The sequence below is a fragment of the Rhinatrema bivittatum genome, unplaced genomic scaffold, assembly GCF_901001135.1.
Source record: "Rhinatrema bivittatum unplaced genomic scaffold, aRhiBiv1.1, whole genome shotgun sequence".
In the NCBI taxonomy this organism is placed as follows: Eukaryota; Metazoa; Chordata; class Amphibia; order Gymnophiona; family Rhinatrematidae; genus Rhinatrema; species Rhinatrema bivittatum.
This window is the reverse complement of record NW_021820488.1, coordinates 278,598-304,093: the sequence shown is the minus strand read 5'-3', so window position 1 is coordinate 304,093 and position 25,496 is coordinate 278,598. Positions and strand designations below refer to the sequence as shown.

Here is a 25,496-nt window from a genome sequence, read left to right as displayed (position 1 = left end):
CCAAGGAAAAATGCACACTAAAACAGGAGTTAAACACCTGTGCAAACCTCAGTATGCCTTATTACAGGGGTGGCCAACTCCTGTCCTCAAAAGCCACAAACAGGCCATGTTTCAGGATATCCACAATGAATATGCATGAGATAGATTTGCATGCACTGCCTCCATTGGCCGCAGATCTATATCATGCATATTCATTGTGAATATCCTGAAAAACCTGGCCTGTTTGTGGCTCTCGAGGACTAGATTTGGCCATCCCTGTGTTATTTTATCGGGCCCCAAAGTCTTTAATGAATCAAGCATTAAAAGTGGCACTTTGCATTACCTAAAACATCTGCTTGAGGTACAGTTATTTTTCTTTTTCTCTGTTTCACCTAAATAAGTATCTTTCTGTAATTCCTTTAGTGCATGAATTACTGTCATGTTGCATTATATATTTACTTCTATATTGCAGCATGGAGGAAGAAGATCAAAGAGCAAATCTTCATCTTCCTCCCATTCCAGTAGCAGCAGTGGCTCCCGTTCCACTTCAGAAGAGGAGGTGACTTTATAATTCATGATTTTAATTTTCATAACACCTGAATGTTCCAGTCCTGCATTAGGAATTACAGCAGTAAAAATAATAATAATGTTCAAAGCTGTATCAATGCTTTAATACATCAATAGCTTTTCATAGCAATTGTCAGATTAATTTCACCACTTACTCATTGTTTTTTACAGAAAATAAATGTATTTAAAATATATAATTTAATAAATAAATCCATATCTTTCAGTGCCTCCAAAAACAATTATAATTTTCTGAAAGTGCTCCATTTGCACGTGACAGAATCTCTCGCTCAGACAAGTTTGTGCTCTGATTCAGACTGCTTTAGTTTAAACCCAACAACTAACACCGAACCATGATCATTTTTTTTTTTTCTTACTCTCATCTTTAAAAATACTGAGATTTTTAATGGTACAGGAACTCTAATTTATGTCATTACCTACTAATGGCAAAAACAGAAGACCTGACCACCCCCAGCAAAGCACAGTAGCATGGAAGGAAGCTATCATTGACCCAAAATAACATTCTCTTCACCAAATATGCAGAATAAAAAAGCAGGGAGTCGGGAGACAGCTGAAGAGAAATGATGTCTCAACGAAATAAAGGCATAAGGCGGAAGCACAGAGACATAATCTAAAAAAGGAATAGAGCATGTGCTGCCTTAATGCCTTAAGAATCACCCCTTAGATGGCCAGAAAGATACTTAAATTACCATTTATAACATTCAGATTTTAGGTTATATTTTGTAAAGTGGACAAAACAAATACTTGTGCATCCTGTTAATGCTTAGTTTTGGTATCTGCAAAATTCTATTAGTGTGTATACCTCTTTAAATTAAAAAATTGCACTGTAGCAAAAATAGGTACACAAGTAGGCCGGATTTTAAAAGGGTTACGCACATAAGGTACATGCGTAACCCTTTTAAAACCCCCCCAAGCCTATTTTGCATAGGCTCGGTGGCGCGCGCAAGCCCGGGACGCGTGTAAGTCCCGGGGCTTGCCCGGGGGGGTGTGTTGGGGGGGCGTGTTGGGAGTGATGCGGCATGTCCGGGGCGTGTCCGGGGGCGTGTTTCCGGCTCAGGGGTGTGGCCGAGTGCCCCGACACAGCGGCCTGTGTCGGGGCCTGCCGCACCGGCGCACGGAAGTTGCTACTGCCCGGAGGCAGTAGTAACTTTTAAGATAAAGGTAAGGAGGGGGTTTAGATAGGGCCGGGGGGGGGGGTTAGGTAGGGGAAGGGAGGGGAAGGTGCAGGGGGGTGAATGGAAAGTTCCCTCCGAGGCTGCTCTGATTTCGGAGGGCTTTTAAAATCCGGCCCATAGTAAAACAAACAAAAGTGTGTTTATATAAGTTTCTGAGATATGCAGGGGCTTTAAACTATTTAAAAAAACACAAGATGTAGTTATTGTTATTTCAATGAAATTGGTGAAGAACGTTTGGTGAGAAGCAGAAGGCAATTTTCAGAGTCATTTATGCAGGTAAATGGCAATTTACATATGCAAATTGAGTGTCTTTTAGCTCTCTTTCAATACGGCTAAAAGTCCGTGTGCTAATCCACAACGCAGATACTTTTAACTTCATTATGGGATGAGTTCCCCAGGGTAATGTTTTTAGGAGGGATCAGAAAATAATGCAGGTAGATTGCATTTCCACCTCTATGCAAAAGTGTTTTCCTTTGAAGGAAAAAAAACACCCCACCAAAACCCCTACCTGCACAAATGTAGCCGTAAACATCTGTGGGTACTTTGTACCTATGATAAGTTTAAAAGTGAAAGTGCTTCTTTAATTATTTTAAGATTAACAATTGAAGCTGTATGCTCCCGGCAAGAAGAAATTTAGTCGTTCATAACGTCACGTTCATCTTTGGTCCTGTACTGTGGCTACTGCTGTAATGTACGCCTGACTGCCTATTTGTTTTTGTTTGCCTTTTTAGTCGACACTTCTTGAAGATACAGTATCACCTGGCTTTACGAACCCTTTTAGCTCGGGCCATTAGGAGTGATGGCAAGAAGACGGCTACCAAGCTACGGCATACCTTGATTCAAAATCTGCCAAATCCCGAATGCAATGGTCGTAGTTCCTCTTGCTAAGAAGAGCATTTGGAAAGCTGTACAGATGTTATTGTGGCAAGAGATCACAAAGCGCTGGTAAAAATTCACTTCGTTGAAATGAGCAAAACTAGGGATTTTCCTCCACAAAAACAGTGGATATTATTTGCAATGTGTTAATATAGTTGATTCATTTGAATATGTCTCTAATAATCAGCATTGTGACAAAGTCAGGCTATTTGCAACCTAACCAAATGAGAAGAGTATCACAGTAATTTCACTGAGTACCCATGATCGTGCCAAATAGAGGTGTAAGAGGAGTATTTCTACTGTATACCAGATGGCAAAATCTATTTAGCCATGAGGCTCTATCGAGCAGCATAGTGAGAGACAAAAGAAAGAAAGAGGGAGACCTTACAAAAATTAATATTCTAGCCCTGAGCCTTTGCTCTCTAAACCTCTGTGGAGAGCTCCCTCAGACACACCCCACTCAAAACCCACTTTTACTCTAAAAATGATTTTTTTCACCTTGTACCATCACACCTATCAGGAATGTTCTAGCTTCCCATCCATTTTCAGATAGCCATCTACCCTCTCTGCTTACTCCACTCCACACCAGCACTACTCTTTGCTTACTTCCTTTACAGAGAGAAAAAAAAACCCAGAAATGTTTGAGAACTTTATATAGAAGTTTGTTAAAAAGAAAGCATGTTTTGTCAAAATGGTAAAATTACTAATTACTGATCTAGGAGTCCATATATTAAAACTTACAATAAAAATGTTTTAACTTGCCATCCTAAAAAATGTGCCCTGCATACTAAAATGTCACCTTGTGACACACTAACAGGGTCACTTTGTCCTGCAATGATCCGTTACCACAGCAATGCCATGCTAATTAGGGGATGGGGAGGAGTGTGGGCAGGATTTGGGTTGGATTATGGCCTGGCAACGCTGCCGGCCGATGTTTTCCACATTATCGCCGGTAGCACAGCGGGAAACACCACCACCTTTCCTGTGGCAATATGGGGACAATAGTGTGCGGCATGGCCACACCGGGGAGGACAACACTGCACCGCCGTGATGCAGCCAGCTACCCACTATCACTCCCTCACCCCTGGTTTTTGTTTGTTTTTTTTTTGCGACTTCATTCTGCTATAAATATAGCATCATTCTGCTATAATGTGGGTAAAACCTATTGACAATTCAATGGCACATATTGTAGCAATTTCCAAAAGCCCACTTACATGGGTAAAGTGCATTTACGCTTGTAAAAACCCAGTTTTAAGCATGTAAATGCTTTTGAAAATCAGGCCCAGTGAGTTTGAGTTGCACATTAACATGGCCTGGCAAGCGCTGCCAGCGCTGTCGGGAATGATTGGTTGTGTGGATAGCACACTTAAGACTAATCGGAGAAAATTCTTTTTCACTCAGGGGGGTCATTTTCAAAGGAGTTACGCATGTAAATGTGACATACAATCGTAGCAATTTTCAAAAGCTATTTACTCGAGTAAAGTGCACTTACTTGAGTAAATCCTATGGACAATTCAATGGCATATATTGTAGCAATTTTGAAAAGCCCACTTACTTGAGTAAAGTGTATTTACTCGAGCAAAAACCAGTTTTGCTCGAGTAAATGCTTTTGAAAATCTGGCCCTCAATGCACAATAAAGCTCTGGAATTTGTTGCCAGAGGATGTGGTTAGAGCAGTTAGTGTAGCTGGGTTCAAAAAAGGTTTGGATAAGTTCTTGGAGGAGAAGTCCATTAACGGCTATTAATCAAGTTTACTTAGGGAATAGCCACTGCTATTAATTGCCAAGTTCTTGTGGTCTGGTTTTGGCCTCTGTTGGAAACAGGATGCTGGGATTGATGGACCCTTGGTCTGACCCAGCATGGCAATTTCTTATGTTCTTATGTTCTCATAAAACTTCAGCTTCTATGCACTACTAGTGTCTATGCACCAAATGGCATTAGGTCATGACAAAATGAGCATCAACAAGCTAACAGGAGTGCGCTAAAACGTTAATACCTACTCAGAGGTGGGTATTACATTTTGGATCTTAGCAAGCATGTGCTAAATAGCACATGGAGAATAGCATATTGTGCTATTTCCCACGTGCTCACGAAAGCTAACTTGCAATATGGCGTTCCTGCTAACATCACTGGGGACCTCTTTAGCAGGCATGGGAGGGTCTCAGTGCATAGGCCCCATAATATTCACATTTTTCTATTCTGTCTTTCAGGCAATGATCAGATGGGGTCAGGAGTGTCAGGACTACAAAATTGAAGCAAAGGCTTCCACAGGCCAGCTCGCAGAGAATCCAGCAGCACAGCTAAAGATGAAGTGGAGAAAGATTCCACCCTGGATGAGGGCTGTAGCTAGCAGGTAATTCACCGTCATGACCAGTTCTGCTACAGCAGCCTGCGCTTAGAGGATGGTCCAGTTGACCTTACATCTCCTTTTCCCTTAGGGCTATGGCATTTGTTCCTGGAATAAGCCTCCTGTGGGGTTTTCAGAAACCTACCAGAATAATCCATCTCATCAGCTTGTAGTAAGGGTAGCTGCTACATCTCCACAAACAATTGCTACAGTTGTTAAAGGTCCAGGGGTAAGTTTCTTGTGAAAATATATGATTTTCTAAAGCCAAAGTATCGCTTCTGATTATGAAGTGTTTTTGAACTAGAATAAGCTCAGGTAAAATTTTCATGCAATTAGGGCAGATGTACAATGAAATTTGTGTCTATGGGGGAAACTACCGTCCATTATCAAAGGGGCAGTAGTTAAACAAAGCCAAGATTTTATAGATACAAATAACGTACTTGACCAATTTCAGCTGGGCTTTCATCTGTCATATAGCACCCAGATTCCACTACTTCCCAGCCTGGATAGGTTTAGGAGAAGTTTTGACACTGATAAAAAGTATCTGCTGGTTCTTTTGCATGTATCTGTTGCATATGACGACATTTAATCATTGAATTTTCAGAACCCATTTAAGAATCTTGAAATATCAGCTACAATATTGAAATAGTTTATGCTTTATGTGGCTGACTACTCCCAACAAGAAAGAATTTGGTTTGCATCATCTTGTTGATATTCTGTCAGGACCTGAAATGCTGCAGGACTCTGTTCTTTTGGAGTACTTTTCAATATTTACCTCTGCCCAATCTGGGCCCTACTTGCAAACATGGGAGTGGGGCAGAGATTGTATGTGTTCGAAAATCAATTTTTCATTCCCTTTTCAACCACAGTGGCCAATGCATTATTAATGGTTACAAAATGTCTAACAAACATTCTGTAGTGGATGTCTGATAACAGGGAAGAGAGGGTTAATGGTCTTAAGCAGATTGCCTTTTGATGATATTCCTGTTCTCAAATTTGAACAGTGTTCTATCCCCAGAGTCGAACATCTTAGAAATCAAGCAGTAGTAGTAGCTAATCTCTCATTAAATGTACAAGTGAAGTCCGTAGTCAAGGGTGTATTCTATAAGTTTTGCCTAACATGGAAAAAAAAAACCATTTTTGTGTCATAATTACTTTCTCACGCTCCTCCAGCCTAAAGTTATCTGTGTAATTTTACCCAGATAACTCTGCAGTTCACCAGTTTACTTATTATTGACCTTGTAGTTCTTCATTTTAAGGATTACTATATTGTACTAAATAATTTTCTGTGTGAATCTTGAATTATGCTCAACCAATTATAACACAGAGTATACCTTTTCTTGTCATATTAAGAAGTTGTCTCTAGTTTTGTGAAAGTATTTTTCACTAGACATTTGATATGGGGGGGGGGGGTCTTTTAGTCTTGCAGCTTACAATTGTGGTCTATAAATCTACCCACTAGGTGTCACTATTATGCAATGGCTGGGATGTCCTCTCCCACAAGGCCTCTGTGATATCTCTAGCCCTGCTAGCCTAAGGAAGAGCGCCCTAGTCAAGCAGCTAAGTCCAGGTCCTCCACATAGCAGTGTATATCGCTGCTATTGAGTCACTGGATCGTCCCAATTTATGTTGTGGATTTGTTTTGTTTTTTATGAGGTAGAATAGTTTATTATGTACTTCAGCATTTTTCTGTTTTTTCCCAGGTAACTTTCTATAAACAGGCAATTCCAGTTCCATTTGCATTTCCATTGGCACAATACTCAATGCACCTTCCTCAACAGCCTAGTTGGAATCACCTTCAAGAAATAGCTATGATGATTGCCAGCAAAGGCCAAGGTAAATGTGCTTGTAGAATATGAAAACTATCAGATGTTGATCACTGCAGTACTGTAAAAAGATGACTTCTTATTAATACTTAGGGTCTGATTCATTAAGACTTTTTTCCCCATTCTGTGTCTAAGGTCTATAATGAATCATGAATCTAGTGTACAGTAGCATTTAGACTTTTGATTTCACCAAAATCCTTCAAGCTAAAAGTAGAAAACTATCCATATCAAATTCTTGTTATAATATTTCTAAATTATTATAGAATTTTTATAGGCAAAATGCATCATTAGCAAAGTCACTGGTTTGCTCTGATGCCACAGCAAGCTCCACAAAATGTCTCCCTTGCCACAGAAATGCCCAGTATCCATGGAACAGCAGGAAGCTACAGATGGTGCTGCCTGGTCCAGCCCTCCATTCTGCTAATAGAGTTTCCTCTTTCTTCTCTCACCATAGAACCTTCCTCTCCATATACCCCATTCCTCTGCCACAGTGACCCTCACAACCCTCTCCTCTATTCCAATATGTGAGGTTGGTGATAGGGTCAGAACCTGGTGCAGTGATGGAAGCAGTAACAGGAAATAGTAGCAGGATGTAGCTTGACTGCATGCACCAACAGCCCATGCCCCGTGCGTAGTGGTAAATGGAGTTCAGTCTGAGGAGAGGGGATGTTACTAGCAGTTTGCTGCAGAGATTGGTTCCTGGACCTGTTCTTTTCAACATTTTCATAAGCGATATTATGGGACAACTATCAAAAAAGGTTTGTCTTTTTGTGGATACTAAAATCTGCAACAGGGTAGAAACCCAGGAAGGATCTAGTGAAGGCAGGATGGATCTAGTGAAGGTTGAGGAATGGTCTAACTACAATTTAATGCTAAAAACCTAAGGGCCGGATTTTAAAAGGGTTACGCACACCGGGCCTATTTTCAAAAGACCCACCGACGCGCCTAAGTCCCGGGGCTTACAAAAAGGGAGGGGGCGGGGATTGGGTGGGGTGGTCCGGGGAGCGGGGTCAGGCTCCAGGTACAGTGGCCATATTTGCCGCTGTGCCGGTGGTCGCGATGATTCAGAGTAGTGCAGCTTGGCTGGTAGGGGAATCAGTAGAAGAGAACATGTTTTACCAATGTGGACGGACCTCTACTGGCTGGCTGCTTTCCTTCAAATACAGTTTAAAATCTTTTTAATCTTTACAGTTTTAAATAATCTGACCCCTAATTATTTGGGAGAATGGATTAGGAGCTGTCTTCCAGCCCGAGTCTTGAATCTAGTTCAGAGGCTAAATTAGCTCACTTAACAAGGACTCGTCAGCATGCTTTTTCATGTAGAGCTCGATCATTCTGGAATTGCTTGCCAAAAGAACTTAGGTTTATGTCAAATTTGCAGATTTCTAAGAAATTTCTTTAAACCTGGTTATTTAATCAGGCTGTGTAGACTGTGATTGCAGACAATTAATTTTGAAAGGCAGAAGGATTATTGAACTTTATAAATTTGAAACTGATATTTAATGTTTTAACAAATGTAATGTTACATTTTATACATTTGTGTAAGTCACCTTAGCTGTGGAAATGGGAAGATGTCTAAAAAATAAAGATGATGATGATGATGTTGACTAGGTCAAAGTGAGGAAGGAAAATAAACTATCCCCTTTGAGCTCTGCTCTACATAGTATATTTTCATGAATAGTTCTGAGTATTGTTTATTATAGCGTGGTGGACATGATAACTGGTATTTAAAGCACATTAAAATTCAGAAGCTATTTATGCTATGCTGAGGTAGGTCAAGTTAACTTTCATGATTCACCAGTCAGTTAGATTGCTTTGATAAATGAGAGAGAGAAAGAGAAAAGAGACTGCTAGTAGTTCTAATAGTATTTATTAAATCATTCTTTGATAATTCTTATGTTAATCTAATGAAAGTTATCACAAAGAATCCAAAAAAAGAAAAGGAAGACCCATAATAATTGTCAAAATTATAACTAGACTTTTCTTTAGGTCATGAAGCCAAGCAGATGAATGCTTGGATTTTTCATCATGACTTAAAGAAATATCCATTTGTAGACATATATATCATGGGTTATGTAGCAGTGCTTGTTCCGGCCTCATTATAAATCACCATCAGCTTTCCCAGGTCTGCCTGGATCTCTATTTTCTGTAGGTCAATTATGCAGAGCTTCTTTTAGAAATCTTTCATGTTCCCTTCCTTCTGTATGTTGTTTTCATCGTTCTATATATTTGAGGTTTTCCTCATTCACTGCATGTATATTTAGTTCTTTTCTTGCTAGAAATTATAGTTCATGGACATTCACACCGATTTGTTGTTCTCACATTTTGCTTTATGTAAAAAAAAAAACAAAAATGCTGTAAACCTATCAACCCTTAATGCTAACCTTTGTTTCTCTTTACAGCTGAATGTGTAGTGAATGAAGGGAAATTAGAGACATTCGACAAACAAAAAATGAAATGTCCAATCGTTTCTACAAACTGTTATTCTGTAATAGCACAAGACTGTACCAATGACCTGAGGTTCCTTGTTTTAATGAAAAAGGTTGAACAGGCATCTGCTACTTTTTGCACTTAAAGTTAAACTGGGGGCTCTTTGTAAGTAGAACTGTTCTTAGCAAAAAGTTTCTAGGTAATTTTATATACTGACACCTTGGTACACACTTATTAGTAATGAGAGAAAATTCATATTATGCGTTATTAGCAGCACTTTTCTGTGTACATGTACTTTTTACTTTCTGACGAAATATTATAAGCAGTGTCTACATATAGGGCCGGATTTTAAAAAGGTTACACGCGATGGGCCTATTTTCAAAAGGCTCGGCGACGCACGTAAAGCCCTGGGATGCGTGTAAGTCCCGGGGCTTTACTAAAAGGACTTGGGCGGGACGGTCCGGGACGGGGGGGGGGCGGGGTCAGCCTCCCGGCACAGCGGCCATATTTGCCACTGTGCCAGGGATCATGTGCCGGCAGTCGACCGGCAGGCACAAAAGGTAAAATAAAGGTCAGGAGGGGTTAGAGTAGGGCTGGGGGGGGGAAAGGTTAGGGGAAGGGGTGGGAAGGTCAGTTCCCTCTCAGGCCACTCCGATTTCGGAGCGGCCTGGGAGGGAATGGGGGAAGGCAGTGTGGCTCGGCACACGCAAGGTGCACAATTGTGCACCCCCTTGCACACGTCGACCCAGGATTTTATAATATGCACGCGCATGTTATAAAATCAGGCGTACATGTGTGTGCGCCGGGTAGCGTGCACACATGTACACCCACTCGCAACCTTTTAAAATCTACCCCATAGTATACTGAATAATATTAAAAAAATAAAAACACGACTACATATTTTACTACTCAGCAAACATTTCAAAAAGTCATTTTAAGTGCAATAAGCACAGCCAAAGTGCACACACTGAGCTAAAGATTTGGGGGCCTTGTCTGAAATGGATTCTTGTGACAAGGTTTTGCCCATTCAAGACTATTGATGTAATTGCTTTAATGGCCTTTAGAAACTAAGGCCAAAGGTGTTTGGCAAGCAGTGTTTTACTAGTACATATGCCTTAAATCAGCAAATCTTGGGTGTTTGTACACATCATGAAAGCCTAATACTGCAAAAACATAACGTTAGTTTCATCTCATATACTACTTGAAATATTGTAATGTATTCATTTTAATATTTCCTGCATTTCAATAATATATATATTCAAACTTTTTTAATAGCGAGATTACAATATATCCGTCTACCTCACCTTCTCTCCATGTGCTCTTCAATGGAATGCTAACTCTACTGAACAACGATACCTATGAGAATCATAAAGGTACAGTATGGGGTATTCTTTACTCTCTAAAGAACTTAAATATATTTTTAACATCGGGGAAGCTTTAAAAGCTGTAGTGTATCTCTGGTTCCTGAACATCTACTCAAGATAGTAATGCTATTACTTCATAAGTTTTTTTGGTTGCATGAAAGACACACCGATAATACTGAACTAAAATTATAGAATTGTTTTGTACAATTATAGAATTGTTTTGTTATGGAATATTAAACAATTGTGAATTTAAAATATTTAGCTTATTTCTGCTTTTTAAAATATCTTCAAAGTAAAATGCATTATAGAAATCCAATTGTGGCTTCTTTTGTAGAACACATAAAAATTTTGAGGAACGAATCAATAATTACCATAGAAGCCCCAGAATTTGGATTGGAAAGGATAACTTTTGATGGTGAAACAGCAAAGGTATTGCAAATTATCAGTTTAGTATTCTAGCAAGAGACCTGTAATAGGTTAAAGTAACAAGAATTATTGATTAGAAAATGCTCATTGTTGGAAACAGAGGGAAAGGAGGAAAAAATCCTGTTTTATTTGCTGTTTTTAATCCTGATAATGCTCTTCAGTATGAAATTTTCCTGTCTGGGTTTATATCTTTATATTTATTGCTTTATATCAAGTCCTCAACTCATCTACTGTAGACCAAGTTGTAACTGAGAGAAGCCTCATTATTCCATTGTAATATCTAGCTTTCTTGTACATCTACATATTCCTTTATAACTGTGCCTGTCGGTTTTCTAGGTTACTGTTCCATCATGGATGAAAGGAAAAACCTGTGGGATTTGTGGAAATGATGATGGACAAAAGAAGAATGATCTCCAAAAGCCCAATCGGGAGAACGCACTGAGCTGTTCCAGTTTTGTGCATTCCTGGGTACTGCCAGGGAGTACCTGTGCTGCTGGAGGTTAATATAGTATAAATTGTGAAAAGTCCCAATAAATAAATGTGCATTTGTTGGTGAAACAATATCACAAAAAAATGTATCAAAAGGAGTAGGCATATAAATAAAATGAAATGAATCTGTGCCTTATCATGGATACAGAATAGCTTCATGGGATGTGCATCTTTCTCAGGGTCCATTAGGGTTGGTCTTAACATCGTATGACTACTGCCAGAGTTCTGAAGTGCTAAAGAATCCTTACTGACAAGTACTTGCAGAGTAGTCTTTTTCGAGCATATCTGAACTACTCAACATCTCATGAATTGGCATCCTTGTGCTAGTGACCAACTGTAACATATCATCAACCACGCACTTGTACCTCACAATCCTGATCCCACTGCTAAAAACCTGCAGCCTGTTTTAGATCCTCTATCATGTCTGCCAGCATCTGACTTCGCTCTACATCCCACTCTATCTGGGGCACTGTACTACTTCTGGGTTTTGTAGGCCTGACATAGTTTCCATGAAATTCTCAGCTAAACATACTGGGGTAGATTTTCAAAGGGTTACGTGTGTAACTTATGCATGTAACCCCGAAAACCTGCCCCTGCGTGCTCCGAGCCTATTTTGCATAGGCTCGGCAAGCGCGCGCAAGCCCCAGGGACGCGCATATTGTCCTGGGGCTTTGAAAAAGGGGCAGGAAGGGGGCGGTCCCTGAGTCCTCCAGCACAGACGCCGTGCCGGAGGTTCGCTGCGCGCGAGATATGCCTGCAAGAGGCAGGCATGAAAAATAAAATAAGGTAGGGGGGATTTAGGTAGGGCTGGCGGGTGGGTTAGATAGGGGAAGGGAGGGGATAGTGGGGGGGAGCGAAAGAAAAGTTCCCTCCAAGTCCGCTCCGATTTCGGAGCGGCCTTGGAGGGAATGGGGAAAGCCATCGGATGTACATTTGTGCACGCCGGGTAGCGTGCACAAATGTACCCCATGCGCATGGGATTAAAAATCTGCCTCACTGCATTTTTCAGTTGGATTGGGGGGGGGGGGATTTCTTCTGATCATAGTCTTGCGTTTATGAGGGAAGAGCTTCTATAAATTGATGATGCACCATCAGCTCAGTAACTTCTTCTCTAGAACATTGTGTGGAATTGAGTCATCACCAGAATGTAGATCTCAAGTTCTGAAAAAGCACATGCAGTTTCATCATTAGTTCTAAGTGTGTTGCAGGAGTCAGCCTTAAGTGGCCCAGAATGACTTCTTTTAATATATAATAATCCTTAGCCTTTGTGTATATCAGAGCATGGTACACAGCCTACACTTTGCTGATCAAAAAGGAGGCAAGATGCTTAGCCCATTAGTGCAATGGCCAAGCTGTGTCAGTTGCCACCAGTTCATGAGGTAAGCCACCATATCATCAGTGATCCCATTTTCATCAGCTGTGCTTCTCCAGTGACTATGGGGTTTGCTTCAGCATTGGAACACTGCAGCAAAGTCTGGATTAACTCTCCCTGGCTGTTCAGTTGCTTTAGGCTAGCTGCTATAGAAACCGTTGCTGTCATTACAATTGCTGCTGCTTGATAATTCACTGCAATATTTTCTCTGGCTGAAAAGCTAATTTAGTTTTAGTTCTCATCTATATTTTTGTTAAGAGTACAAAAGTAAAATTTTTCTGTCTGATAGCGGGAAAGTGATCAAGTGTCCTCTAGGCTCTCTTATCCTAAGATCCTTAAGGCTCAGAGTCCCTCTAATATCTACTGCACCATTGGCCACTTCTCCATTCAAGGCAGTTTAAGTGGCACACACTAATCATATCACTGTCTCTACATGTCCATGTCTGGATACTGAATTCAGCTATATTTAAGAACATAACATAAGAAATTGCCATACTGGGTCAGACCAAGGGTCCATCAAGCCCAGCATCCCGTTTCCAACAGTGACCAATCCAAGTCACAACTACCTGGCAAGTACCAAAAAATTAAGTAGATCCCATGCTACTGATGCCAATAATAGCAGTGGTTATTCCTTAAGTCAACATGATTAATAGCAGTTAATGGATGTCTCTTCCAAGAATTTATTCAAACCTTTTTTAAACCCAGCTACACTAACTGCACTAACCACATCCTCTGGAAAGAAATTTTAGAGCTTAATTGTATGCTGAGTGAAAAAGAATTTTCTCCAATTAGTTCTAAATATGCTACTTGCTAACTTCATAAAGTGCCCCCTAGTCCTTCTATTATCCGAAAGAGTAAATAACCAATTCACATTTACCCTTTCTAAACCTCTCATGATTTTAAAGACCTCTGTCATATCCCTCCTCAGTCATCTCTTCTCCAAGCTGAACAGTCCTAACCAGTTTAGCCTTTCCTCATAAGGGAGCCATTCCATCCTCTTTATCATTTTGGTCACCCTTCTCTGTACCTTCCCACTGCAACTATATCTTTTTTGAGGTGCGGCGACCAGAATTGTACACAGTATTCAATGTACGGTCTCACCATGGAGCGGTACAGAGGCATTATGACATTTTCCGTTTTATTAACCATTCCCTTCCTAATAATTCCTAAACTTCTGTTTGCTTTTTTGACTGCTGCAGCACACTGAGCTGACAATTTCAAAGTATTATCCACTATGATGCCTAGATCTTTTTCCTGGCTGGTAGCTCCTAATATGAAACCTAACATTGTGTAACTACAGCAAGGGTTATTTTTCCCTATATGCATCACCTTGCACTTGTCCACATTAAATTTCATCTGCTGTTTGGATGCCCAATCTTCTAGTCTTGCAATGTGTCACAATCTTCTAGTCTGTAATGTATCACAATCCACTTGTGATTTAACTACTTTGAATAATTTTGTATCATCTGCAAATTTGATTACCTCACTTCATCATATTCCTTTCTAGATCATTTATAAATATATTGAAATGCACTGGTCCAAGTACAGATCCCTGAGGCACTCCACTGTTTACCCTTTTCCTAATCCTACTCTCTGGTTCCTTTTTACTGGCTGTGAATTTCTTCAGCAACACCTATGTTTCTGCTTCTGTGTCTTTCCAAGTGGAATGGCATCTGCCTGCAATTTCCCCAACTTTTTCTAGGCCTGCCAATGTGGTCCTCTGCTGGAGGACAAAGGTCAGTTCCTCAATCTCTTTGAGCTCTTCCCAGGGTTTCCCTTTTCATTTCATTGGCCTTTTTGTTTTTAGTTCCTGTCGACTTTATCAGTTTGCTTCTTCTGTGTCCCTGAGAATATAGTACTGGACTTAGTCATTGTTGTCTCCTATACACTATGTTACAGTCCCCAGTGTCCAATAATTAACTGAATTATATATACCAGGAAGTTTCAAAAATAAAAGGCTGAATTTTCATTTGTAAACTGTATTGAAATTGTCATATCCTCATCATTTGATTTTCTGCAGAGTGCAATCTGAGCCACCAGTTTGTGAAGTTGGAGAAGCAAATTGCTAATGGAGAGGAGTCCACCTGCTATTCCATTGATCCAGTTTTACAGTGTTTGAAAGGTTGCACACCAACAGAAGTAACCTCACTCAAGAGTGGATTCCACTGTTTCCCAACAGGTAAATAGCAGTAAGCAAGGTAGACTAACAAATGTAGGCATCTGGTTTTTATATGTTGAAAACTAAGGGGACAATTACATTGATAAAACAAAAGAAATCCCAGAATGCTTTGTATAGAGAGAAAATAAAGGTAGAATTGGCTTACATTATCATTCATAACTTGGATTTAGTTGGTAGCTCTCAAATTTAAGATTGCAATAAATTGAAAACTTACAGATTAGAGTATTCTCTGACAAGAAAATGTACTAAGAATTTTCATTACAAATGCAAAATACAAGAATTCCTTCAGCAACTCTTCAGGGAATATGAAGTGTATATATAACATTACAATAAGATTTATAGCATATAAAACACATGCACAATCCACTGCAAATTGTCACTATTACATGCTGCTGCTGCAATGCAATATAAAACCTTCTTATAGTGAATTATGACCCACTATGTCTCAGCACTGACTTGCTTGAACTTTACAAAAACTGTTAACTATCAGTCCTGCAAGAATTTATGCAGGACTGACAAATTAATTAGCCAAACTTTCTAAAATTAATGAGGATTTCCCCAAATCAAGTTTAGGATGATTTTGCCGATGGGGAAAATCCACAATAGGCTTAGCTGATGCGGATTTCTGCGAATTGTTGAAGCCGAATCAAATTTCAATAGATCTGCTTGGATGTTCCCCAAAATTGTCCTGGTGAATCTGTGCAAAATCTGAAAATTCCAGTAAATTGGAAACCAGGCTGAAATTCATCTGGCTCGAGTAACAGCTTGAATTATTCTCACATCACTAGTCCCTAGTGGCAGGAAGAATAACACTTTTGCCTGCTTTTGTTTCCTTGCACTCCTGGGTTAAAAAAGAATCCGTGGCTTGTCCTGTAATGTCCCTTGCTTAACACAGAATGTTTGCAGTAAACATAACAATGAAGAAGTGAAAGAAAAGGAAGGAAACTAACACAGCATCCTAAGGCGAGTTTACATACAAATGCAAGGAAATAAAGTTGCAGCAGTAGTGGAAAGAGGCCAGGCCAGATCCCAGCTGATGAAAACATAAAGATGTCCAAGCCCAAGCCATCCTCCTCTCAGCATCGCATGGGATGCCCTAGTGCAGTGCGTCCCAGTCTTTTCAAGCCCAAGGCACGCTTGCTCTCACAAATATGTCGGGTGGCATGCCATCTTCTATGAAGCAGGCTGTGCAGATCTGGAGAGGATTCAGAAGGCCCCCCAAAAAAAAAAAAAAAAGAACTAGGGATGCATTGAAATGTTAAAACAAAGGGAGAGAGGGGGTGGAGATATACAAGAGTTTGTCACAGTGGACCAATTCCCTTTATAGCAAGTTCAAGAGAAGGCAGAAGTTGGTGCAGTCGGATCATTTAATGTTGGCTGCCACAGCTCCTTCACTGCTGCTGCTCCCAACACTCAAAGTGAGTCACATCCAGATCTCTATGCAGGCCCTCCCCATTTCATTCAGCCTGGGGATAAGATAGAGACTGGAAGGACTCAAAAGAGGAAACTCAGGAAGGGGAAGGTGAGGAGGTGCTGAGTCCTGCACAATGTGCGTGGGGCCCGGCTATCCATGCCCTGCATATGCCCATTAATTCCCAAGCTGCAGGGCTCATACACACATCCTCAGAAATTTACCCCTGAATGTTTAACAGCCACGGCTCGAATCTCCTGTTACTGCGAGGTGGTGAGGGCTGAACCCAGGTGCTGGTCTTCACCTGCACATCAAGCAGGAGTGACTTTTCCACGGCTCGCCTGATCTAGTCTGATGGGGCACTGGTTGGGACACCGTCAGAGACGGGAGAGGTTCTGGAGTGGAGCGATCCCTTATTTCTCACTTTTGTTGACCTCCCCTTCTTCTGCCAGCAACTCAAATGAAAGCAGAAGCAGAATGGCAGACACTAGCTGATGCTGATCCACAGGAAGACAAGGGAATGGGGATTGTCCCCCTGCAAAAATAAAGGGAGGACACCCTCCTCTTTTTGCTTCTCGTAGCTTTGACTTCCCTCTCACCCACTCCTATCCATTGTTGTAAGCATCGTATTCTTGTTATGCTTAATATGATTGTTTGCCACAGCTTGGTGGGGGCGGAGACCCAAGCCATTTTATTGTTATGGGGGACTTGATATTTGCATTGCGGCTGGTTGGTAATTCCTCCAAGGCTGCTGTTGGTGTGATAGGCAGTGAGGAAGGGGCTGTCACACTAAGAGTCAGTAGCGCAGATGGGTTGGGGGATCATATTTAAAGGCAAGTACCTGCTGGGACATGGCAGAGGCGCTCAATTTGTGGCAGTAGTCTGCCAGATGTTACTTGAAACCTAGGTGGGTGGAATGTAACACGTTGCTGGGATGTGGTAGATTGGCTTGGCCAAGCATCAAAGTGAATTTAGCGGTGGCTCAGGTCTCATGATTGCCATCACTTGAAGAAGGCTGGCTGCGTCCCTTGTAAACCATTGCTGTGTCCAAGTTAATTCCTTGAAGAGCATGCAAGAGGGAAGGCAGGCAAAGAGGAGTCAACAGGTTCCAGGTGTTGATGTTTGTAAACTGGGGACGAAAGATAATTTTAAAGGAGATATTTACTTTTCTAGCAGAAAAGCTACCTTTGCTTTGTATGTTATATTTAATGAATGTAGCCTTATATTGGAATAGTTTCTAAAAATTATAAAAATAAGATTTGGTGAAGGGACACAAGTTCTTTTAATTGATGTTCTCAAACCACTCAGTGTCCTCAGCTTACATAAACTACTTAACATATCTTGCATTATTAATGAGAGTATTGACTGTGAGAAAAACTAGAGAACTGAAGGGGGTAGCGGTAGCGGTATGACCAGCTATTTTCAGCATGCATGTCCAAAAAGCTTTGTCCGAATGAAGACAGTTGGAGTAAACTTGAGTTTTTAAAAGCAGACGTATCATTGAGGTGCTGATGACTTTGTATTATTTCTTGACTGAGCAGCATATTCAGACATTTGAATAATCATGAAAGGAAATGCAAATTGCATTCTTGCTTGTAATAATGAATAACCACCTGTGACTCATGTTAAAACATCCTTACTTGGACTGCTAATTATTCTGTTTAGCATGTCTAGTCTTTTCTTTTTGCAAACTGTATGTTGAATCGTTCAATAACGTAGCCTACTAATTAACTCTCGTTTAGTAGCAATTTGGCATTATAGTCAAATTCAATGCTTAGGCAAAAAGTTTTCTCTATTACATATTAGAAAATTGTAGCACCAAATTGTGAGGAAGAGCAGTGGAAAATAATTGCCTAAGTGGCTTTAATGTTTTTTTTCTATTAGTTTTGAGAACTCATGTATGCTAACTTTTTATGCTTGTACTGATTGACTGGATATAAAGGTTTGCCCAATGTTGAGGATCTAATTAATGAAGGCACTAAGTACTAGCAAGTGCATATACAGTACCGTATTTAACCCAAATTAAACTAGAAGGATACCCTCAGGGAGTAATAAGTCTGCAGGGCGTGTCACTGATGATAATGCAGGTTTAATGTTTAGGAACTTATGTGCTTGTTTATGGCATCTTCTTTCACAGTAATTGGTTTTAGGTAAGCGTGAAAGGTTAGCTGGGTTTGTGGCCCAACTACAGGTAGTTATTGTAGGAGAGGCCTGTAGAGTCGGCTGGTTCTTAGCTGAGGGTGGTTAAGCATCAGAAGTACAGTAATTCTCCAAACAAAACTGATGAGGTGCATCAGCTCGATTTACAGAGTGTAACATTTAACACTGTATAACAAGGTTTTAGAACGCACTGTTCAAGACACTGATTTAAAAAAGGTAGACTTCATTTCAGTAAACTTAATTACACATTCAGGGGTCTTTGTTCCAACCAGCATAACAACACAAGTTACCTGCTGGTTTAAATGCCGTTGCTAGATCAGGCTTTAACGTCCAATGTGCCAGACTAATGAGATGCGCAGAACATGGCAGTGTTACCATGACCATGTTAAAAATAGCATGAGCAAGATAATGCTGTCATGTTCAGTAGCCCAGGTTTCCCCACACTGACTGATTCAATGAATGCAGGGAAAACCTCTCACCAGCCACAGACTCAGATACAAGCCTCCAGGTCCCCTACTCCATAACAAACTTCCTCACCCTGGCAACATAAAATTGAGCCTCTGAACATGAGCCAGCTGGAATGATGCCTCTGGACCCTGCTGGATCCTCTACCCCCAACCCCTGGCCAACCGAAATTGGGCCTCCAAGCCTGTGACCCCCCCACCTCAGCCATCACCATTACTACAACCACCCCCCCCCCCCATCCTTTCTTTTGTAGAAGGCCCCCCCGATGTGTTTGGGGGAGGTCAACAGTTTACTCAGATACTTAAGGCCCAAATTAATGCAGCCTACTATGACCACTAGATAGGTAACAGTCCCAAGGTGTAGATAATGCCTCTGTATCGCTTCATCGTGAGGCCGCACCTAGAAGTGATGACCAGAACTGTGTGCAGTTCTGGTCACCACATCTCAAAAAAGATATAGTTTTACTGGAAAAGGTATAGAGAAGAGTATTGAAAAGGATAAAGGGGATGGAATGGCTCCTCTATAAGGAAAGGCTAAAGAGGTTAGTGCTATTCAGACTGTAGAAGAGATGGCTGAGGGGGGATGTGATAAAGATCTATAAAATCATAAGTGGAATAAAATGGTAAATGTAAATTGGCCATTTACGCTCTCAAAAAGTACAGAAACTAGGGGGTACTACATAAAGTTAGTATGTAGCACAATCAAAACAAATCAGATAAAATTATTTTTAACTTGGGGCGGATTTTAAAAGGGTTATGCGCATAATATACGCACATAACCCTTTAAAACCCCTCCTGCGTGCGCCAAGCCTATTTTGCATAGGCCTGGCGACGTATACAAGCCCTGGGACGTGCATATGTCTCAGGGCTTGAAAAAGGGGGCAGGGCAGAGGTGGGGCGGGGTGGTCCAGAGGCGAGGCAGGGCGGGGCTGGAGCCTCCAGGCTCAGTGGCCATTTGCCGCTGTGCCTGGGATTGTGGGCCAGCCATCGGCCGGCGTGCACAACATACGCCTGCCTGGAAGCAGGTGCAACTTCTAAGTTATAGGTAAGGGGGAGATTTTAGGTAGGGCTGGGGGGCGGGTTAGGTAGGGGAAGGGAGGGGAAGGTGGGAGGGTGGAAGGAAAGTTCCCTCCAAGGCCGCTCCGATTTCGGAGCGCCTCGGAGGAAACTGAGGAAGGCTGCGCGGCTCGACGCACACAAGGTGCACAAGTGTGCACCCCTTGCACGCGCCGACCCCAGATTTTATAACATGCGCGCAGCTGCGCGCTCATGTTATAAAATCAGGTGTAGATTTGTGCGCGCCGGGTTGCGCACACAAATCTACGCCCGTGCGTAGCTTTTAATATCTGCCCCTTAATGCACAATTAAGCTCTGGAATTCATTGCCGGAGGATGTGGTTAAGACAGTTTAGCTGGGTTAAAAAAAGGTTTGGACAAGTTCATGGAGAAGATAATAAACTGTTATTATGCAAGTAGACTTAAGAAATAGTCACTACTTATAACTGTACAATAGCAGCATAGGATCTGTTTATTGTTAGAGATCTTGCCAGATACCTGTGAACTGGATTTGAAATAGGGTACTGGGCTTGATGGATTGTTGGTCTCACCCAGTATGGCAAATTCTTATGTTCTTAATAGTAGGCCATATTAAAATAGATTAGTTATTAAGAAGGCTAGTATAGACAGCATTAATACTTAATCAGATAATTAAAATATATATTTTTAACTTTTGGGCATTTACATGTGAAATAGTGTTACTGTCAGGGAAACTGGAGGTAATACTCATACACATACAAATAACACACATTAATGCACACAGTGCATGCACGTTAGCTTAACATCCATAACAATAACATTTAATGTGCATTTAACATGGGCATTAACGCCCATCAGTAGATATACTTATTGTATAAGTATATATGTATTTTAGGGCCTGATTCACTAAGGTTTTTTTTCCAATAGACATAGAATGGGGAAAAAAGCTTTAGTAAATCAGACCCTTAATGTATTTATTTACAACTACAAAACATTTGTCTTGTAATTAACTAAAAATTGATTATGCATTCATCTTAATGGTCCATGCAGATTTAATAACAATATTACCTTTGTCAGCATCCTAGTAACTACTTAACATAGTAAACACCGACTCAAAACTCTGTGCAATAAAGATTTCTCTCTCTCTCTCTCTCTCTATGCATAAAGAGAGTTCCTTGGAAATATGGCTACAAGGAACACAAAGCTTGCACATAGATGTGTAAATACAAAAAGAGAAAGTTCTTTTATCCTTTCACTGTATTTATATACTTTTGAATGTTTAAAATGAAGCCTTAACAACACACGCTGTTGAAGGGTAAATTAACACTTGGCAGTGTCCCCTCAGGAAATACTGTACAATGAGCATGGTTAAGTGCATTGCAATAAAGAGGATAGAACCAAAGAGCTACAGTTTCCTATTCCTCCTTTAAGTGCCATCGAGTATCCATGATCATTTTCAAACAATGTACCATATTTCCGAGCATCTGAAATGTAGACCTCTGTTTCTGAACTGTACAGTGTGCAGTCCTAGCCTGGCCTTCCCCAGACTGCTCTGAGGTTAAGCTCTAGTACAGGTCAGGGCAGAGAGAAGATGCACACCATTTATATTAATAGTAGCAGCTCAAGGTTTGTAATTCAAACATTCAAAAAAAAATATGTGGCATGTTTAGTCAAGTGCATTTGCAGTTACGGCCCTTTATTCTGGACCCTTGGGGAATGAGATGCTGGAAACAGGGGAAGCGGTAAAGGCCTGCAAGGAATGATTGCGTTTCCAAGGCCCTGATGCTGATAACACTAAACAGAATCATAAATATTATTTTGCTGAAAGCTAATCAGCTAATTATCTGTTTCACAGATTCTGCTGTAAGCCTGGCTGAGTGGCAGAGAAGCAGGGATCAGAAATCAGAGGATATAATAGAGGAGGTGGAAGCCCACACTAATTGTGCCTGCACTACTGAGTGTACTGGTGTATAGCACTCGGTAATTAGGTGTAAACCGTGTAACTGGAACAATAAACAGAATGCGTTCCATGTGAGCAACATCTTATGAAATACGATTCATGGATTGACAGGTCATAAATGCATCTGTGTGGCTCCAGATGTACTGCCAAATTCTGTATTTAATTCATGTTAATAGACTTTTTTTTTTTTTAACAATAAAGTAATCATGTTAAGCATTACGTTGTCCTGAAATTCTGCTTGCTATACAAATCACTTTTATCATGCAAAACAGAGCTATCCCTTTTCTCTCCTAAATGTGACTATAAAATCTTAAAGGTTATAACTTATTTCCAGCCTTTTCAATTTTCTCTGTTAACCAATGAACAGAAAAGTATTATCACCTACATTTATACACAATAAAGAAGCAGATGTTTCATATCTAGCCGGTATAATTTGCTATACAGTTGCAGATTCTTGCGAGCAAGCTGTTAGTAACTGCAGGCACCAATAGCACACACCATTGCTTTACATGGACTTACTTTTTAACAGTCAGTTTTATACTTTGCCAGATTTGGGGGGAAATAAATTCTATTTTGGGTTTTTTGGGTTTTTTTAATTCATCCTGGACCCACCCCCACGTATGCCCCAATCCACGGCCCATCCTCTTACCCCATCCATAATCTTAGAAGATTCTTCAGGGGCAGGAGCGATGCCCAGTCACTCCTGCCCCGCTGATGCAATTGTAGAAAATGGTGCCAGTGGACCCGAGGCTGACGCCATCAGGGATAACTGTAGTATATTTGTGTCAGATCAGCCAGCGCCATTTTGTTGTAGGGCAATTATTCCTAATACAGATGGGCTGACCAGCACCACTTTCTATAATTACATCAGCAGGGCAGGAGCAGCTGGGGATCAACTCCTGCCTCTCGAGTCTTCAAAGCCTACAGATGGAGAGATGGCACAGCAGCTGAAGCTGAGATTTGTTCATTTTGTTGCTCTTTTCAGGGTTTACATTTCTTTTTTTCATTTGCAATAAAACAAACAATTGAAACAAAAAGAAAAACAAAACCAAATGGAAAAAAAGGTGTGCAAGCACCCCTGTAACAGAGCCACCACCTCCAGTCTCCTAATCTGAATCTTCTTTTTCCTGCATTCATTTTGGTAATCCTTCTCTCTCATCCCTGTTCACACTGCACATTTCCTCCATGCATTCAATACTGTATCACACACGGATAAAGAGAGGTGGGGAACTCTGGCCCCTCAATGACCCCTGACGATTCGAGTTTTCAGGACACCCCTAAGAGATCTGCATGCACACTTTCTTAATTGTATACAAATCTGTTTCAAGCATATTCATTAGGGTTATCCCCAGAACTAAGAATCTTCAGTGTCTACCCCTTTCTTAAATTCTCTTACTGTTTTTGCCTTTATCGCTGCCATTGGGAGGTAGTTTCATGAATCACCACAATTGCTGTGAAGAAATATTTTCTTGCATTACTCTCGAGCCTGCCCCCTTTGAGCCTTATACTAAGGGCTCTTGTTTTAGAACTTCCTTTGCATTATTTATATCTTTCAGGTATGCATCACTATGGACACTACAAAACTACAAACAGAAAACACCTAACCCAAGGACGTACTGTTGATCAGAAAAGGTTTCGATTCCTCTGCCTATGCCTTGGGAGTAGCATATTGCCTTGCTGCTTATTTCTTGGTAATATGGAGAAATTGTCTTACTTCCTCCCTCCTAAGCGCAGGAATGTCATTCTGTAGGTGAGAAAGGAAAAATCATTTATTAAGGAAGAATACTAAACCATCAGGAAACATGAACCTGCAAAGAGTACAGCATGCTTTAGTTCAAGCAGAGGAGGACAAAGGAAGAGGTAGAGAGAGATTAAGCATGGCATGTGCAAACATTGACTGCAACATGAGGAGCTCAAAGCATAGCAACATTATAACATCGGACCCTCAAGTAGAGGGCCAACTGGATAACTATCTTTCCAACAAAATTCTAATGTAGAATCACCCAGGTAGCACCAGAAGAGAACCAAGGCATGAAATGTCATGACTACAAGAAAATTCCATTAAGTGCAAAACAAGATCTTAGGAGTGCAGCACAAATAACGTACACAGGACAACCGTGGTTATTGCCACAAAGGTACTGTAACCAATTTATGCACAGAAACTGATCACAGCAATGACAGCATCCATGCCTTCACATTAGCAAGTCACAAAAGACCTAAAACATGAAAAGATAACAATGGATGAAGCAAAGAGATTGCCGTCGAGTCCACCTGGGACCTGCTATCCCTAGCCACTTGCAGCAGATTCTTTACTGGAGTGAGAGCTGGTATGTGCTATTTCCTCGCACAAACTTGGGTACATTTGCTTTACCAGAGTCTGTCTGAAAAGCATGGAAGCTGGAAAGAAATTCATTTTATCACCACATTTATGGCATGACTGCATAATAAACTATGAAGGACCAATTAGATAAGAACAAACCAAAAAAAAAAGGGAACAAAACACGTTCAGTGTACAAAAACAAATAGATAAGAGATAGAGGTACCATTATCTTTTGAAAAAATGATTTTATAAATCAACAACAGAGAGAAATGCCTAGCAATGGATAAACCAATCAGGTAAATACATCATTGGTGAAATGTATTAAAAGCATGGCAAAATCAAATTATAAATATGCAAAGAGCATTACTTACAGAGAATATATACGCAGTGTTGTAATTTCATATAGATATTAGATACATCAACATGGGCAGACCATGTCTGTCACCTCCATCCTCTACCTCTCCAAAAGCCATTGAGCTATTAACTTAAGACACACAATAAATGGCTCAATTACTACTTTAACCTGCGCTGATGGCAACGGAGTGGACAGGTGGGAGATGAACACAGGAGAGATCCATAGCACTAAAATGGCTGCAAACCACTTCCGGCCTTAAAAACCCCTAGCTAGTATGGGGGAAGGGATTTTTTTTTAGTGAGGCGGGGAAGTGACTTGACATAGTAGCAACAGCATAGAAATTAATTACCAACCCAATGTGGCACGGTGGCAGCACAAAAGGGTATGCAAGGATATGAATTTATTTATGTGTTCATTCATAGACATTTGATTCCTCCTTTTACCAAGAATGGCCTCAAGGTGGATTACAATCAGTTTAAATCAAACAAATTGAAATTCAAATAACTTAACAATGGTGATCAAATGGATGGGCCTGGCTGTTTGGGACAGCATTTGAGTGATAACTGAGGAGGGGAATGTCTGGTCAGTTCTTCAGAGCAGCAGCCTGATCAGGAGGTTTCCCCTTAGGTCATTACACATGTTCAGGCTTGTATGGCCTAACAGCTAAAGGCTTTGAAAATAGCTTGGTAACATATGATAGTGAGGCTAATTAAAAAAAAAAAAAAAAGTGGTGGTGTTGCAATG

At 40.7% G+C, this 25,496-nt stretch overlaps 1 protein-coding gene across 1 annotated transcript in view; it reads left to right on the top strand.

Annotated features, from left to right (window-relative positions):
* The window catches only part of LOC115081669 (vitellogenin-1-like), a 90,450-nt gene extending 68,163 nt beyond the window's left edge, over nt 1-22,287 (top strand). Inside the window, 13 exon segments of the mRNA XM_029586093.1 lie at nt 2,550-2,603; nt 2,606-2,684; nt 2,803-2,848; nt 4,826-4,968; nt 5,054-5,082; nt 5,085-5,191; nt 6,666-6,798; nt 9,191-9,362; nt 10,494-10,591; nt 10,917-11,011; nt 11,345-11,507; nt 14,890-15,048; nt 21,973-22,287. Of these exon segments, the coding sequence (XP_029441953.1) occupies nt 2,550-2,603; nt 2,606-2,684; nt 2,803-2,848; nt 4,826-4,968; nt 5,054-5,082; nt 5,085-5,191; nt 6,666-6,798; nt 9,191-9,362; nt 10,494-10,591; nt 10,917-11,011; nt 11,345-11,507; nt 14,890-15,048; nt 21,973-22,091 (1,397 nt within the window). The 3' untranslated portion in view covers nt 22,092-22,287.
* The last annotated feature ends 3,209 nt before the right edge of the window (nt 22,288-25,496 follow it).